This window comes from Hevea brasiliensis, chromosome 2, assembly GCF_030052815.1.
Source record: "Hevea brasiliensis isolate MT/VB/25A 57/8 chromosome 2, ASM3005281v1, whole genome shotgun sequence".
Taxonomy (NCBI): Eukaryota; Viridiplantae; Streptophyta; class Magnoliopsida; order Malpighiales; family Euphorbiaceae; genus Hevea; species Hevea brasiliensis.
In genome coordinates, this window is record NC_079494.1 from 112,775,073 (window position 1) to 112,794,046 (window position 18,974).

General features: G+C 34.2%; 2 protein-coding genes and 1 long non-coding RNA gene across 3 annotated transcripts; 2 read left to right on the forward strand and 1 right to left on the reverse strand.

The window, feature by feature from the left end:
• The first annotated feature begins 202 nt into the window (after window positions 1–202).
• LOC110659248 (uncharacterized) lies at window positions 203–7,628 on the forward strand. Its single transcript, XM_058143163.1, has 13 exons — window positions 203–542; window positions 890–1,027; window positions 1,567–1,648; window positions 1,918–1,994; window positions 2,486–2,592; window positions 4,015–4,139; window positions 4,774–4,889; window positions 4,941–5,047; window positions 5,454–5,520; window positions 5,666–5,744; window positions 5,840–5,931; window positions 7,148–7,291; window positions 7,398–7,628. Exons 1-13 carry the CDS (start codon window positions 345–347, stop codon window positions 7,536–7,538), a joined length of 1,473 nt encoding a protein of 490 aa, XP_057999146.1. The 5' UTR covers window positions 203–344; the 3' UTR covers window positions 7,539–7,628.
• Window positions 7,629–8,709: 1,081 nt separating this feature from the next.
• On the reverse strand, window positions 8,710–10,661 carry LOC110659247 (uncharacterized). The gene is made up of 2 exons (XR_002495705.2): window positions 10,305–10,661; window positions 8,710–9,172 (listed from the first exon to the last, which is right to left on the reverse strand). It is a non-coding gene; the product is annotated as an uncharacterized LOC110659247 (long non-coding RNA).
• A 6,528-nt stretch (window positions 10,662–17,189) lies between these two features.
• Window positions 17,190–17,954, forward strand: LOC110659212 (zinc finger protein 4). Its single transcript, XM_021817075.2, has one exon. The coding sequence runs from the start codon at window positions 17,283–17,285 to the stop codon at window positions 17,895–17,897; it is 615 nt and encodes a 204-aa protein (XP_021672767.2). The 5' UTR covers window positions 17,190–17,282; the 3' UTR covers window positions 17,898–17,954.
• The last annotated feature ends 1,020 nt before the right edge of the window (window positions 17,955–18,974 follow it).

Consider the following 18,974-nt stretch of genomic DNA (forward strand, 5'->3'; position numbering starts at 1 on the left):
GTATAATTTTTCTTTTCTTTTAAAAAATAATATTATTAATTTTACAAAAAGTAGAAATTAAAAAAATAATTTTTAAAATTAAACATTAAATAGATTAAAATAACTACGAATATTAATAATTTGAATTAAAATTAATCAAATCTAAAAAAAATAAAGTTTAGAATTTTTTAATCATTAAAAAATAAAAATAAATATTTATATTACCTCCCTCCTCCCGTATCGCTGCCACCTAGGTTGGTCAGCCAAGAAAATGAGCAACAGAGTGCTGCTTGAAACAGTAGTTGTTCGCGTCATCGAGTGAAAACAAAACACGAAAGAGAAACCATACCAGTCAAAAGAGAGAAATGGCAACGCTGATCACAGTGACAGAAGATGAACAACGGCAACCCCTTCTCCTCCATAGTACTTCACCTAATAATGGACAAGAACAAGAGACCACACCTTCCTCATCATCCAACGACGTAGAGGAGACGCCACCACCGCCGCCGCCTACTAATCAACGGCTTATATCTCTTGACGTCTTCCGCGGACTCACAGTCGCGGTACGGACCCTAATAATCTCAATTCCATGATAAGATCAACTTCAATTTGATGCGCTGGTGACAGTTTTTGTTATTTTTTGGCGTACCAGTTCAAATTAGTGGTATATGCGTTTTGTTAAGCCTAGCGAGTGGGAATTGCATTGAGCATTAATTTTTAGATTATGTGTATCGATTAAGGAAATTAATACTGTTCGTAGGATTGTTTTGGCATGGCAAAAATTGTGTATTATAGAGGTTTAATGAAATAGGGTACACATTTAGAATTTATTGACATCCCAATCAGAGAATTCATTGAGTACTTGATTCAGTTAATTATTCACTTATAAGTTGAATTTAGTTTATTACAGCTCATGATTTTAGTTGATGATGCCGGAGGAGCTTTGCCTTCCATTAATCACTCCCCATGGTTTGGCGTGACACTAGCAGATTTCGTGATGCCATTTTTCCTCTTTGGTGTCGGTGTTTCTATCGGTTTGGTATTTAAGGTAAGGAAATTTCTTAAGTTTGAGATTAAACTTGCGGTTCAATTATGTTTATGAAGTCTGTAGGTGAGCATGCCTCACATGTGCTGGTTAACTTACTAGTGCTATTTCATATATATATATATATTGCAGTCCTTGGCTACTGAAATTGTTCTTGTTAATTTTCCTTTTTGGCATGAGAGTGGCATGTCTGTGTTAAAGCTTTATTTGTACAAACAATAAAAGGAGACAATATTTAGTAGTTGACAAAACTGTCTGGTCTTGTCCATTTATTTTGTATGTTAAACCTAGCCATGCTTTTATAAACTTTAGTTCTACCTCTTGTTTCCTTTGATAGAGGCATTTAATTTAATTCAGTAAGGGTGCGTAAGATTGAAGAGTCTTTCATGCCATGATTTTGGTCAATTTAGCAGTGGAGAGTGATAAATGCAAGAAGTGATATGTGATGAAACCATTGTTGGGTCAAAACTATTTGTATATGTATACTATCTAGATTCTTTGGAGCAAGCCAATTAATTATCTTCAGTCATGATACCATGCAGAAAATATCTAGCAAACCATTGGCAACAAAGAGAGCCATATTGAGGACAATGAAACTATTTCTTCTGGGTTTGTTGTTGCAAGGTAGGTTGCTATCTGCTCTACGGAATCTTGATTTACTGCCATTGCAAGTTGAGTGACTGACTTAAATTTGTTTTGCTTATTGGTTTATTGTTCTGATCAAGTTAACTATATTTTAGATTCTGATGTATTAGATGTTTAAATATTTTTCATGAGCATTATGGGTGCCTTTCCCTTTCTTTGATTATGGAGTAATTTATATATTCTGTCACTCAATGACAGTTTGACACTTATAAAATTTGGCTCTGTATTTCTTTTGGGAATGTACCTAGGTGGGTATTTCCATGGGCGTAACCATTTAACATATGGGGTTGATGCGGGCAAGATACGTTGGCTGGGTGTACTACAGGTAACATTCATAAACAATCAGTTAATTAAGTTTGGGATTTTTATTGGTGCACTTTATTATTGTGTGCCCACTGCTTTGCAAGGCCTTTGGTCTTCATATTTCTTGATGCTGGTTCTCTTATGCTGCTTGATTCTAATTCCTGAATTAGTAAGTGTGCTATGCATGAGGTGGGTTTAGAACCTTTAGATGTGGCAATGATTTATATCTCACATGTTTTAGGTTGATGCAAATTTGTGAAAATGTTTGAATTTCCTTTTTACTTGTAATTGTAATGATGGTTCAATGAGTTGTTAGGAGAGTGCTCTGAGTTGTATGGAACATCCTTTGACATGAGTTTTGTTTTGTAAGCATTTTTTTTTTTTATGATTTTTAAGACCATATGACTAACTTGTTTGATCCAATAGGCTCTTTATTTGTTATGGTAGACAAATTTAGAAGTGAACTACTACTCTTATATGTTTCTTAAGTTAACATGTCTTTATAATTTGCAGAGGATATCGATTGGATATCTTTTCGCTTCAATGTCAGAGATCTGGCTTGTGGACCATATCATGGTGGACTCACCTCTGGATTTTGTGAAGAAATACTATGTTCAGTGGTTAGTTCTGTCACTTAGAATTTGTACCTTCTGTAACATTCTTGCTATTAACATGCAAGCAGACGGTGTTGCAGGATTTGAGGGGCAAGCTTGATTGGGATTTGGAAAATATGTTTTTTGTGCTATGTTTGGAATCAAATGGACAAGAAATTCATTTCTTTTGTTAATGAATTCTATTAGAATATTCATTTGCAAGATGAATTATTCTACAAAGATGAAATGAATTTGATAAAAAAAGGCATTTGCAAATTAATTCCCATGTTCAATACAATATATGGTAGAGTCTAGAATGTCAATAGTTTATGTTGGGACTTGGGAGAGAGATTGCCTAATGAGTTTATGTAGGGGTATTTTATAATTCAATTCAAACGTACAATTCATTTGAAATTTTATGAATTTTGATCAAATTTTGTTCGAAATGTAATGAATTCCATGGGATTACATTTGTGGAATTTCAACATTATTGGGTTCCAAATATATTGCAAATGAATTCCTTGAAATTTTTTGTTTGAAGCATGATAGGTGAGGAACTAGAAATACATTTGACAGAATTTCATGGAATTCATTTGTTCCAAACACTATGATATATCACTTTATATGTTGGACTTGGAAGAATAAGATTTTGAATCGGATTTGAATTGGAAGTGAAATTAGGAATTGAATTCATTTATATTATTTTCTCTCTTAATTAAATTTCACAGATCTCACACTTACACACACATGTAGTTGGTGAGTTACATGTCTTTGTTTGTGGCTACTTAATATTAGTATTAAATGGAATAGAACTACGTAATGGAAATAGTAAACTTCTGCAATGTCACACCTTGGGCAAAGACCAGCATAACAACATGGATAGTGCAGGCTGGTCCATGTGACAAAAGCTTAATTTTCACTTTCTTAGTGGTAAGCTGCCTAAGTGCCTATACGCAATACCATTCCTCACATAATATTTTGATGTGGGATTGGAGTATCACAATAAGGACCGCACAGTCTCAGAAAGGCATACTTCATATTTAGACCAAAGTTGTGGTTTTCTATTATGTGTAATTTTGCTTTTATAAAGCCTTTTACTGCTTCACCTTTAATGTCTCTTTCCTTCTGGAAGTTATTGTTATTATGTGTTAGCCATTATTTTTTTATGAAGAAGAAATTGGATTAGAAATGCATTTTCTTTTACATTCTTTATGTGTTTGTAACCATCAAATATATTGTGATGATGTACCTACATTCTGGGTTTCTTTTTTTGCCAACTTAAATGCATTATGGATGCGAGGCATTTTTTTTCACATCAATTGCAAAACAAATATTTTTTTTTATTTTAATAGAGTGAATAAATAAAATATCTTTAATTTCGTATATCCATATCTTTCTTATCAGTGTTTTTAACATTTTTTAAGGTAAAACTTTTGCTTTATTTTGCAGGATGTTTTCTTTGTTACTCTGTTCATTGTATTTGTGCTTGTTATATGGCCTTTATATTCCAAATTGGGAATTTGAAGCTCCAAGAATGAATCTGTTTGGTTATGGATCTGGTACTCAAATTGTGAGTTGAATCATATGATTTTTGCACTTACTGAAAAAAATTCTATCAAGAGTTAAATCCACATTATCCTTTATGAACCATTTGGACCATCAATACAGAGGCTGATATTACTGTTTCTTTTTTCTTCTCTCTCTCTCTCTCTCTCTCTCTCTCTCTCTCTTATTTTAATCTGATTTGAGAAATCTGATCTACTAGTGATTAGTTGTCGTTATCTCTAGGTTTTTACTATTTTTGGATTGAGTTTTGTTAGCGGTTGGCTTTTTTAGTGAATTTAATTTGTTGGTTATCTACCAACCATTTTCTGGTTAAATAACATAATTGCCTTCTATCCTGATGTACCATTCTACCACTTTGGTCCTCTTATCATCTCCTTGTCAATGGACTGAACATGTAAGCTAGTAGTTTTGACCTCTTTTTTTGTTCCTTCCCCTTTTCTCAAATATGATAGATGCCTTTTTCTAGCTAATAAATGTTTGGAGACAACTTGTTAAAAATAATATCAGTAATGAATGTAGAGGGATATCTTTACAGGCCCTCATTTAGTATTCTTGCTAATATGAAGCTTTAATTTTATTCTCTATCTCTCTCTCTCTCTCTATTTTATGGAACTAATTTAAATAGACATGCATGTTTTGTAGGTGATTTGTGGAGTGAGGGAAGTCTTAAGCCTCCTTGTAATGCAGTTGGCCTGATTGATAGATTCTTTCTTGGTGAACATCATCTGTATCAGTGTCCAGTGTACAGAAGAGTAAAGGTGATGGGTTATGCTCTAGCAATTGATTTGTTCCTTTGTAAAGGATGAACTCAATGGTTCTCACAGCAATGTAGTGTTAACTCTCCTGACTATGGACCTTTGCCACCAAATTCACCTGCTTGGTGCCTTGCTCCATTTGATCCTGAGGGCATCTTAAGGTATTCATTGCCTTTGTTTTATCTTTGTCCTCTTCTTCACTATTTACTTACCATTATCAACTTAGTTACTAAATTTTTACTGTGATTGAGAAGGAACCTGAAAATGAAACTTATAGATGAGAACCATGTGCATATATAGTTCATGGATTACATTACATCCTCCAATGATGATGGAAAGAAAAAAGGAAATTTATGTAATAAAAATTCAAAATGTGTGAATCAAGAAAGCCTGTTCGACACCTAAAAAATTCTTAATAAAAATTTGTATGAAATTATTAGCTCAAGTGACATGTCATTAACCTCATTTTCTGACAAGCTGAAAACCTTCTTGGTATCAATTTATGCTGTTGGCATTCTGGTCTTTGAATATGAATAATAAACTGTTTCACTGAACAAAAATTTTCAGTTCCTTGATGGCTGCTGTCACATGTTTTTTGGGGTTGCATTTTGGGCATATACTTGTTCATTTTAAGGTATGGTACCTCTTCTTGTTAGGAATATGTTTGCTTGTAAAAGCTAATTATTTTTTATTTTTTGATCACGTGACATGCTTATAGATCAGTCTTGACCCAGCCATTTAGTTCGGCTGATAATATATTATATACTCATTTGCTGCAGGACCACAAGCAGAGGGTGTTTTTGTGGTTGATATCTTCTTTTTCTTTGCTGATCACTGGATATGTTTTGAAACTGCTTGGTAATTGCATGTAATAAAATAATTCTATTTCACGTTGATGATTTTCAAGGAGATCACGCTGTTTCTTCTCCTAACAATGTTTATGAATATTGCAGGCATTCCCTTTTCTAAACCACTTTATACATTGAGCTATATGTGCATCACAGCAGGAGCATCAGGCTTGCTTTTAACCATTATTTTTTATGTGGTAAGTTTATTGTTCTACTCTTAGCTTTATATATATGTGTGCAAAAACACGTATATGTTTTCGTTTGCACGTAAGGTTATATATGGAGGTCATCTTTCCACTTGCTAGATTCCTAGTTTATAAACAAATACAACTTGATACTAAATTGGCTGATAATATTCATTTGTTGTGAGCTGTTTGAAGAGGGACAATGATCATATTGGCCGAAACCATTTAACTTGGGCCATTTTATAATTTAGTAGGTTAAACGTAGTAGAGGCAGTTCATTCTGATTCACAGACTAAATCAGCTCAAGCTTTAGCTGAGCTCATTTACCAATATTTGGATCAAATTCATGCAAATTCATTTCCTAGTGATCAGTGAAGGAATTTCAATATTTTTTAACTTTAATCTTTTTAGATATGTTTAATGATTTACTATATAAAAAATAGGTTGGGTTGAGTTTTCTGGTTGTAACTTGCTAGAACTATTTTTCCACTTTAATTTTTATGGGAGTTGCTAAATTTGATTTCTGGAGGAGAGCAGAGGAACTGTCATGGGCTCATGGCTTTCTAGGTAAAGGTCAATGTAAATTTTGTGGTGTGAAAACTTTCTGCAATCGTTCCTAGGAGATGCTACTGTAATGCTAAATAGTCATTTTAGTGGTTATGAATATTGGAGATTTTTTCTACTTTGCCTTGGAGGAGATGTTTATGAGGTTGCGTAATGAGTTATCGCTCCAGATTTGGTGCTAGTTTAATAATAGAACAAATTCTACCTTACAAATTAGAGTACTTACAAAAAAATAAGAAACAAGATGCCAAGTGGTTAAGTGGGTTTGATGATTGACATGATTGATAAGTCAACTATGCCCGATTCTTTACGTGTTGAAAACCCAGAAGTGATTAATCATCTACTCTCTCTGGCTCTCCCCTTCATGTGTTGTGTGGATTTCTGAAAGGTAGACAATGGACCTAAGGAAGGGAAGGACAGAAGGTTAAAGCATAAATAATCCTCTCTAAGAATGAGAGTTGGAAAATTTGAGCTGGGTAGTTAAAACAGCAACTTGATAGCAGTTTGATTATCCGGTTGAATGTTTTTCTGTTTATGAAAAAATGATCCTAATTAGATTGCCTATTATCCTTTCCTACTGAATTGTTTTGAAAGAATAGGGGACTGAAATTGTGGATACCTAGGGTAGACAGGTTGTCTTTCATCCCAACCGTATGTGTTGCAGGTTGATGTCAAGCATTTCAAAAAGCCCATGGTGATATTTCAGTGGATGGGGATGAACGCGCTCATTATTTATGCTTTGGCTGCCTGTGAACTTTTCCCAGCAGCCCTTCAAGGTTTCTATTGGCATTCACCTGAAAACAACTTGGTAAGACCTTTATTTTCTATTGACTGCTGGTTCTGCTTCTGCTGTTCCCGTATCTGGAGTAGGTTGATACAGTTTATGGACTAACTTGACCAAATATAACTTCCAGGTTGATGGCACAGAATCGCTGATGCAGGCCATACTCCATTCAAAGAAGTGGGGAACCCTAGCTTTTGTAATTGTGGAAATCTTATTTTGGTGCCTAGTTGCTGGTTTCCTGCACATGAAAGGTATATATGTAAGACTGTAAAGCCATGTACGTATTGCAAGTTCACCATGGAAAGTTCACTGTAAAAGCCATGTAAACTTTATAATACATAACTTCCTTTCACTTTGCCTACACCAATGCACATCTTCCTTTCACTTTGACTACACCAAGCCAATGGAGAAGAGATAAATCAGCAAAAAAAAAAAAAAAAAAAGTATAGATTCAACTTTCAAGTTTTAGCCAATACAAAACCCTCAAAGCTTAATGAAGGGATTTGCTCAGGTCTCTGGAAAACTACCATGTGTTTTCCTTGCCTGATAGTCATATTTGATTACTTGTAAAGATTAAGTATTGTGTTTGGCAGTGGCCGTGCATGCTTATGAAATTAATTCTCTAAGCTTCTCTGCCTTGTGAATATCAACGTACGGGGTCACAAATAGTGGGCAAGGACCCACGACTCATCCGTTATATCCTTGATATTAACGAGTCTTTTCCAGGATTCGGTTGGAATCATCGACTGTTTAAAGGTGGTTAAGATAGAGACGATACATTTTGTGATTGTTTCAATATCAAGCCATTCGCTTGTGATGGAAAAAAAGTTAAAATGACAAAAAGAAAAAAAAATCCTGTGGCTTTTCATGTAAATAATTAACGGGAGAGGGAGAAATGTTATCAGTCCAAAAGCCAGAGGCAATACGCCGGTTGCTCCATTGTTCTGCTAATTATGCATGAGTACTGAACTAAGCAAACTAATAAAATTTGGTTACCATGAAAAAATGGCAGCAATGGCTACGGATTAACTCAAGTGAAATTCTTAAGTAGACAAGGGAAATTATTGGCGCTTAGCACTAAAGCTTACATAAAAAGTGTAACCAAAAAAAAAAAAAAAAAAACACCTCCATCAGATGGGCATTACAGCTACCAGAAGTAATTATGTTAGTGTTCGCCACAAGCATTAAAGTTATCAACACATTTTTTCATGCTGAAAAGGAAGCTTATGCTGATGAATGATATGAGCAGCCAAAGTTGAAACATAATCACCTTTAATTCAAAACTTGCAAGTTATCATTTACCTAACCAGTGAAAATTTTGATTAAAAATTAACATACATCTGAACAAACAAAGGGAAAAGAAAATGGTAGAACCATCCAAAAATCAAGTATTGTCTATGCAAAGAGCAGTGGTAAAGTATAACTAAGCTGACACTAATGGCTGTCCAGATCAAAGGTTGCTGCTTTGGTATATTTAGTTTCTTCCTATCAAAGTTATATGTAACTCCTTATTTGGCAAAAGAGATTTAGCATGGAGTTACCTTTCGGCCAATAAACAACTTTGCCTCATAACTTTGCCAGCTTCAGATTCCACTACCATATCCTGACGTGATCTCAGAAAAGATCTATAATCACTTCGTCTACCTTGTTTTCTACATGTTATACACAAAATCAAAAATAGGTACTTGCTGTGTCTCGCATATCATCTCTGTTCTTCCTCTCAGAACTCCTTCCTGTCATTGTGGGAGTAAAAGAGAGAGATGGCAACTAAGAAAGCCAACGATCAGGTCTTGCACACCCACAATGACAGCAACCAACAGAACTCTACAGAATCATCAGCTAACAGCAAGGGATTTGCAAAAGCACTTGCACAGAGGGCACTCTACAGTTCAAGCAGCAGCCGTCCTGGAAGCAGAAAGGTCAGAAACAATGATGTAAAAACATTACCTAGCAGGCTAAACAAGGTTTCATTAGCTGATGAAGCACAAAATTTGGGAAGTACTATTCCTTATTGCATGTATAATGGTTTGAGCTAAATATCATGTTATGTTTACTGAAACATTGTATAATTCAAGACTTCCTGTTATGTATTCATGACATTCAGTTATGTCTCTTCTTGAAATAAGGTAACTCAACTAGCAACAAATTAAGCTCCGTGTAGAACACTAACCTGAATAGATATCAACAAACAAGCAACAAAAATAGTTTTCATGACCCAAAATTTATCTAGCAGAATCTAGGACTGAGTTTAGAAAACCAATTTCTCATGGTCGTGGATGTTGCTAAAAACTGTGGTACACCATTCAGGAACATTAAAATATGCCTTTTTAACGACTCCCATATAAGCTTGACAACCACATTGAGATGATTTTCGATTATTTTTGCATCTTTCCTTCATCAGAAGCCTTTATCTGCGGATAGCCACCATGGTGGCATGAGAAATCCCTTACCGTGATTCCCCTGCCTACTCCATCTTTTCCTCGGGTACAACGACGCCTGATTGAAAAACCATATTGCTTTGCAAAGCTGCAATAGATCTAATTGCAGAGTCTTGGGAAACAAACCTCTGTCCAATAAATGGGACAAGGTTAATAGAAGTTTGCCGGGACAAAATTGTATCCTTTACCATTTCATCTACAGTGTCAATATCATCAGCACATGAATCCATGACACTTTCAGATGCTTCTTTCACTAAATCTGTTGATTTGGACATTACTTCCAATGTATATAAACGATACTGCAGACATAGCCTTGCATAGAATTTTTGAAAATTTGAAGATAAAAATACTTGTACTGCAAATGAAAACAAATAAGATATCCAATCGCGGCTCAATATCTATCTAACTCATCCAATCCAATGTGAACAAAATGTAAAATTTCAAACTATAACCCTAGAAAAGAAAATTACTACGTGAAATCACCGTAATCATATCATCAAGCAGAAATGTGTCAAATTCTACTTTCGCGTGAGATAGAAAGAATCGACAAACAAAATCGATTTGCCGAGAAAATGAAAGTGGACAAGAAAATCACACACCGAGAATCATAATATTTGAATTTTGGACAAAATTTACAGATTTTGAACGGGCGGGAGGTTAAAGCTCGGTGAGCAAGAACCTCATCCATGGACGACAACAGCTTAAGTGGCGAGGATACGTTATCGCGCGCGGTACGGAGGCACGAGGTTATGGAGCGCTGCATATTCTATTTTCGGCCGTTAGATTATATTAATGTTCCTGGATGGAAGCATTTGGCGGGCTAATGTGGATTGAGGTAGTTTTTGGATCAGCTGACTCGCATGAGAAGCGCTTGGCATAAACGTACCGGCGTTGGACAACCGCAGTCCTCCCTTCTACCGAGCACAAGGACTTTCGCCGAAGCAGCTAACTTACGCCGAAACAATGGATGACGTTAGCCAGTTGGACGGTTGGTTAGAATGCAATGGGCTGGGCTAGTTTTGAGACCCATGTAACTTTAAGAGAATTATTATATGAAACGGGAGCACCGGAAGATTTAATGGGCTAGACTAGTTTTAAGATGCATGAAACTGAGAACGATTATATAAAACGAAAGCATTAAAAAATAATAATCCTTTAAAAATAAGAGTAAATTTTCCTTGATTTTAAGAAAATAGAATCCTTATATTCAAATAAAGAGTATCGGATGCACTCAATAATCTCCCATATTGCAGAGCTGGAGTAAAGGTTTATTAACTTCATTTAATAGTCAGGATAATTAAATTCAAAATGATAAAATTTAGTCGATTAAATCTTTTGAATTTAAAAAAAATTAGATTAATTTAGCTCAAATTGTGATACACGTGCTAAAAGTAAGTCAGATGATCAATTACATTATTACTTTTAGATAAATTATTATTTAATTTTTAAAATTTTATGAAAACAGTGTTTATATTTTTCAAATAAATATTTTTAAAAATTTTATTGAAATTGTTGAATATTTGTTGGATTTATTTTTTTTATTTTTAATTTTTTAATGAGATATAAAGAAAAAAATAATAATTGATAGTAGAAAAAATAATAATTGATAGTGCTTTTATCTTATTCTTCAATTAATTCTTTTTTGCCATTTTTGAGGTTTTTAGGAGGGAAAAAAGGGAAAGGAACTGAGGAATGGAGCAAGAGAGAAAAAAATAAATTAAAATAGAGAGAGAACATAAAGATAAATTTGTAACATTCTACAAATTTTTTAAGGACTATTAATTCAATTGTGATAATAAAATAAAAGTTATTTAGTCTCTGTTTATTTTACAAAAATATTTTTTATATTTTTTTTATATTTGGAGACATTTAGAAAAATTAATGAATAGAAAATATTTTCTTGGTTAAAGAAAAATTAAGTTATTTTTAAAAAAAAATGGCTTTTATTTGTTAAAAGAGGAAATTATTTTTTGTTTTGTAAATTTTAAAAATTTTATTAAAATGTGAACACATATACATACATTAAATAAATAAATATTATTAATTTAATATTATAATTAAATAATAAAAAATATTTTTATAAAAAATATTTTTTATATATAAATAATTTTTTATAAAATAAATAGAGTCTTAAATTTATTAAGGACTGTAGTTTTACTAATAAATAAAATTAATTATGTTTTTCTAATTTTTTTAATTTATTTTTAATTATGAGCTGTCTAGGGCTCATTCTCTGCATTACACCAAGTACAATTATTGTGACCAAGGAAAGCACTAATTAAAAAAGAGATTCGACAAGAAGTTGTATGACTTTTTCGACTTTACTCCTAAAAATCCCCATTTGGGGTTGGTGTTGGTTGCTAAATGGTACACCATATTGGGCCACAATGTCAAATGGGTAATGAAAGTTTTTAGATTTTCATTTCCAACATAAGATGATCATTTTAAGAGAAGATTATGTGCAGCCGCATGCTTGAACTCAAAGCAAACAAACATAATCATATGGAGACTTTCCATCTAATAGTTACATATTCATGCGAGCATATGCATGCTCACCTTATCAAAAGGAGGGAGGAAAAAATGTAAAAAGTGGAAAAGAATTTTGGATGAATCTATTTATACGTCATTCACATAGTGCTCATATGTACATGCATGTGATATGATAATCCATTATCCTTTCTGCATTCTCTTTCTCGCACTGTTTGCAATTCTCATCCACACACAAACACACTTCCCTGGGAGAAATTTTGAGATAGAACCCGTTATTCAAAAGTCAGGGTACAAGACAAGGGCCCTATATTCAACTTCTTGCACTGATTTATCGACACAAATCACATGATTTAAGGGGTTTGGTTCATAGATATATATACGTCAAGATTTATGTACCTCCTTACAACTGGAGAATGTACAAACAGGCGACTTTGCCAACGAATGCGAGCACCCACTTGTGTATTTGTTCAAAGCTGCACGTTTATAATTTGTTTTTGTTGGTAAAGATTTTGGCATAATCACTACTGATATTAGCTTTAATAAGATTTCTTACAAAGCAGACAAGTATTAGTAAGTGATATGAAATACGATGAACTTTCTGCCAACGGCAAAGCAAAAGAGTGATTCAGATCTGGTGGGAATACTCCAACACTTAAAGTTAGTTTCGAATTTCATAGAGATTAGAAAAATGATGAGAAAGGAGGCAAACCAAAAATTAAAAATTAAAGGGGTTAAGAATATGAAACCAAAAGAAGAATAATATGGTGAAAAATATTATTTATATAGAGGATTAAGGTGGGCCTCACTTAATAGGTTATTATGAAAAGCTATCCATGAATTGTAATAGTGACCTAACTCATCCAAAATCGAGTTAAAGAGTTAGCGCTCAATCAAAAAGTCAATAAGAGATTATCAGCCCGAGCATCAAATGACTCAGATGACTAGTCTGAGCATCATATGGCTCAGCCAAATCCGAACCGAGCATGCATTTAAGTGAAGCAAGGCAATAGGGGGACTTGATGCTCGCCCAACCGAGCATTAGTAGAACGAGTTAACAATGAAGGCAGATCTGCTTGTGAGAATCTTGGATAGCAACTGATTATACTGAGATTCTTGCCACTAATTTCAATGGTTCATCCGAGTGGCTAGCTAATAGGCTACTACTGACTTCACTTGTTTTCATTGCGTCACAAGCTAACAAAGTAATTAAGCTGGTTAAAGAAACTCACGGCAGCATAGCATTGGTGAGATAAGCATAGTCTAGTGCACCTACCACAGTGGATGTATCATAAGGATGGAAGGTGGGCGTTCTATCCTTGTTAAGCATTAAATATAAACTCTTTTATTTAAGTCGATTAATGTTGAATGGATATAGTAAAGTCGATTGGCATTCACTCAACTCGATTGGTATTTTAACTTAGGAATCTAATTTGATTTGGCTTCTTATTATCGCTATCTTATCTAATAAGACTCTCTTAATCTCTTAATTTATTTGACTATTTAAAAAATTATATGATTTGACTTGTTAGCTTCTACATGACTTCTCATTAATTGTCTAATTTCATCCTTCATTGGTCTGCACGGTTGACCTTACCATCAGGAGATTAATTAACAGCCATTCATAAAGGTCTTGGTGCAGGATCAATCATGTACCTTCATATAATACAGGTAGGCTTTAATCGACTCTTCTGATAACAACAAAGAGGGGCTTAGTGGGTCCTTTCCAGGATTCTGCAATCTTTTGATGTTGTCTAGTAATAACAATTTAAAGGAGATGGATCGACATTACAATTTTGTCAGGTAAAAGCGATGTCCACAGTAAAAGAGACTAAGAGAGAGAGATGATGGAATCATTATCATATGGAAAATTAACTAGAACTAAAATTGATGGAATGAAGCTTGAAGCCAATGAAATTAGAGCCCTAATTGATGATGCTATATTCACATTCGCTTTATATATGATGAGATACATGTATACAGGATTTCTTTCATTGAATTCAAGTTTCACTGAACAAGAATTTCTTCGAAAGGGAAAAGTTGATTATAACAGAAGACCGATCGATGTGATATGCTATTGCCAATCCTTGCAGGTTAAGAAAATTAGTATTGGTAAAAGTACAATCTCTATCTAGCCGCTATACATGGAATCCTAGCTAGCTGCTGTCATCACTACATGTATTTGTTTGAGTTTGTCGTATTAGGGCAACAATATCTTGAAATATAGATCAGGTATCTTCTGGGGCAACTCTTGGATTAGACATTCGCGTGCAAGAGTCATGAACACAAAGTATATAGCTAGTTCCTGTGCACCATGGGACATCTGGTTCACTAGTTAAGTGTATTCTCGTGATGTAAAGGAGGGGGTTTTAGGATATATGTCATTGTCATTGATCTGATGGCCACTTGGTCCATGCTTTAATTAATTGCTTTGGGTTACACTATTGCATATCTAATGAGCAGACCATACTTAAGCAACTGCAACGCAGCCTTCGTTTTCTTGAGACTATTTGTGATGTTGTACTAAATTTCTGCATCAGCTCCAATTGGAAATTGTGAGCATAAGTATAAAACAAATCCCAATCAAATTAATTTTGACATGTGTAGCTAGGCCTTCTCATTATAGTAAAGATTGAATTGCATCTTTAAGTAGAATATGAACCCTGGATCACATAATATTCGTAATTACATTCATATTATTAATTTATAGAACATCGGTATAATTAAGCAGTTTAATTCATTTGCAGGAGAAACAACTTTTACAAGAGAGCTAGCACTAGAAATAATTAAGGCCCCTTGAAGCACGAATCACTCATGGAAAAGGTAAAAGGTTACATTATGAAGTCCCCCACATAAGGTGTCCTTTACAGGAAGTTTTGCGAAAGTTATTCAAAAAGTAACAAGGAACTAGCTAGACATGCAAAGAATAACCCTAAATGGCCCCATCAAGTGTACTTTGATATCCCTGAATATATACTTGGAAAGCGTTCACTGAAAAATCTTCTTTTTACAGGAGCACTTTAAAGTTTAAGTGAACATTTACACTCTCGCATTATTCTCCATCTTTCTTCAACCAAAAGAGTAGAAAGAAATTAAATAAGAAAAAATGGCATATAATACCACCCAATTAATGCATCTCTAAATTTGTATGGCCTGAGTTCAGAGAAAATTATGTTCTAGTTAATTAATAGTAATTAGGACAATAAAAACACAGTTCCTTTGATTTTTTTTTTATTTGTTTGAATTGGGTAGCTGCCACAAGGTATTTTTACTACTTTTGAGCATGAGAGACGACACTATAAGGGGAAAGAACACCAATCTGGAAGATATTAAAAGAAGATTACAAATTGTAGGGAAAATGAACTTGGCCACAAAAATATAATCCGACCGCCTGCCGGAATCCATACATATGGAGCGGAATGATGATTTGACGCCAATATGACAGTGGTGGGGGCAAGGCCTATCCTCTCTAGGCATCTCAAAAATTTCCCATCGGCATGCGATTTTTGTGCAAGGTTTTATCAGTGCAATGAGGATAATTAATGGATACATAATAATTTGTGGACTATACAATGAGTAATATTCTTTTCATTTTTCACCATAAAAATAATTAATATGAGAATTTCACAAGAAAGATCAATTAAGCTGTCTATCTCCTGATCAGCAATCAACCTCAACTTTGATGATTTAAAAAATCAAACCCATTGGTAAGAAATTAATAGCCCTTTTGTATTAAATGAAAGGGGACATGTAAACGTCAAGATTCTTGCTGCTTAATTTGTTTCACATTTGAGGTTGCTGTATATGATTGGACTGCTAGTCCTTTTTACCAAGGAGAGAGACAATGAAGTTGCACTGATGATTTAAAAAGTGTTTAAGGTTCCTTGTCACCCTGTCATATCTGAGGGATCAGGAAATTACTCAAAAATAGACCCAGCAACATCTCCAAAGATACCCTCTGTCACTTTGAATGGTTTCTTAATTCTCACCGAAGCCACTGGGATATTTAGAGAAACTTAACGTCAATCCAGCATGGATTATGGGAGACACTGTATTCATCCTTAACCCTCCACCAGGGGCGAAGGATGCGAGTTTGCCCATGCGCCCGTTAGTGGCCGACACCCTATCTTGTCGATGAGCTGGGGAGAGAGGTACCACACGTGTCGCTTTGCTACGGTAACAATTGACAAAGATAGGATGCCAAAGTACGTCAAATGATTCAATTAGATAGCTTCCCTTTTGCTTCAAACACAGGCCAATGGGGAAGATTAGAAGCTCATCACATCTGATCTCAAACAGTAGCTAGTATTTGCGTGTCATCGTGTACGAGCTAGCAGTAGCATCATATTTTCAAGTTGAAAATCATTAGATCAGTGACGGATGGTGATCCTTTTACAAGAATGAATTTCAAAATTTCCCTACCCTGTTTATTTAAAGGACTATGTATATCATAGCTGCCTTGTCAATAGGATTTCTATTCGGATATGCTTTGCAGATTTTTATTTGTTTGTTTACTTATTTGAATTGAATGCTTCATAAATTTTTATACAAATATTTTTTAAAATTTTTAGTTCAAGTCTTAACTAAAAATAATTATAAAAAATACTACTTACATATATGTAATAATATATACATATAGATATATACATACACGTGTAATCTCATTTTATTTGTTTATTAAAAAACTGCACAATTAATTAATTAACTAATAAAAAGAAAATAATCTGTGACGTAAAGTAATTCAAGTTTGGACAAAATTTATTGACAGAAACCTTCGAGCATTCAAGGATAGACATGCATTTTTGAAGATGGGCGAATTAACCTTACAATTACCTTGCGCCATCGCTTTTCAGCCTAAACCTTGTCTGGCTCTCCTTATACGACAGGACTTGCAAAAGAAATTTGGAGACGAGACAACCTTGACACTTGCTAGGATCTTTGTCCACATGCGCAAGTTTTCTACCTATATATGTAGAAAAAGTATAACTCGCTTTAATAATGTTCTTGTTAGTAGCTTGAGAATAGTATATATTACTATTATCCCATTAAACAAGAATTAATCATTCTAAGATCCCTATAAGTAAAGGGCAATGCTCTCTTACATCACACAAGAGAGTCCTTCACTGACATATATGGCAGAAAGCTCAGCTCCATCTCAACAGTCCTGTCACAAGCCGGCCGCCTCATCAGCCCTGAAACTATTCGGTTTCCCATTAACTGAGCACCGTGAAATACTAGCCAAAACTGAGAATTGTGCTGAAAGCAGGAAATTCGAGTGCCATTTTTGCCGGCGAGCCTTTGCCAATTCACAAGCGCTAGGAGGCCATCAAAATGCGCACAAGAGAGAGCGGCAAAGAGCCAGGCGTGTCCAATACTATTGTGATCGGCGCTTGTTTACAGCTGCTCCAGTTCTGAGCACACATGCTGTGAAAGCATCATCATCTTCCATTTCTACAGGAGGATTTACTAGCGTCGGTGTTGCTGCTAAATTTAGGCCACAAGCAGCTGCAAGTCATTGTCCGTCATCGACGACAAGGCCCCTGCTGCTTCCATCACCTCCTTCTAAGTTAACCTCTCTAATTTATGTTAGGCAGCCTTTGCACGTAGGTACTGCTATGCCATCGTTTGTTGAATTTCCTGGTAAATCGTTGTCTGATGAGGATGTAGGGATTGATCTTTGTCTCAAACTAACTCCTTCCGTTTAGTCATATATAGTTGAAACCAGTTAACAGTATGCAATTTTTTCCTTTTTTTTCTTTGAATTATTTTCTTTTGGGAGACACCCTTTTAAGTTCTAATGCTTTTCAGTGAGTTTGATCGTTATGAAATTATTCAGCTCAAAATTCCCCAATCGTTATGAAACAGTTAACACTTCAAATCTTCATAGTTCTGTTCTTTCTTTCTTCGCCGTTCTGAATCTTTCATTGAAGAACCCTCATACTTCTATAATTGTATGAATTATTGAATTGAAAAGAACATGCTAATTATAGTAATTTCTTCCCATTACTCATCAAATACATTTTTTTTTTCTAATTTGATATTTCTTAAAGGAAAGGAGTGTCAAGATTTAAACCTTCTGACATATACTCCATCATAACTCAACTATTGGCGCACTAATTCTATAAGAATAAAAATTGACAACCACCATGAGGCAATGCAGAATGAACTTTATAACTTTTACATATAATAGAAGAACCTTTCCATATTAAAAAATATATATAATTTTTAATTTTAATTAGTAATTTAGTATGGATATCTTTCTTAATAATCAAATTAAGATTTTATTTAGGAATCTGAATTTTTAAATTAAGAAATTAACCATTACAAAATGTAAGGAAATAAATATATAATTAAATTGATATATTTCAGGGAATCAATAATAATGGGCTTATCATCTCAAAATAGTAATAATAATAATAACCAGCTAGCTTCATTGTGCTGCTTTGTGGGATGAAGATTACCTTTTAAAGAAGACACGAGGATTTTTATTTTTTTTTTCTTGATTAAAACAATGAATATAAATTAAATTAAATGAGCATCATAGTCATAGGGAACGCAAAAGCCTTCCTCTGGCCAAAAAAATCCGCCAACAGCAAGGCAGTCCACAAGCCACTGCCCACTGCCCTTCCAGCTAACCAATGCCAGTATTATGCTTCTCCCTTCCCTTAAATATTCTTTTTCCTTTCTAGCAATTTTTCTTTAATCAACAAATTACTATAAAAAAATATATATTTATTTCGTCGAGTGCTGAGACCACAAAGGTAAACTTTAATATATTTGCC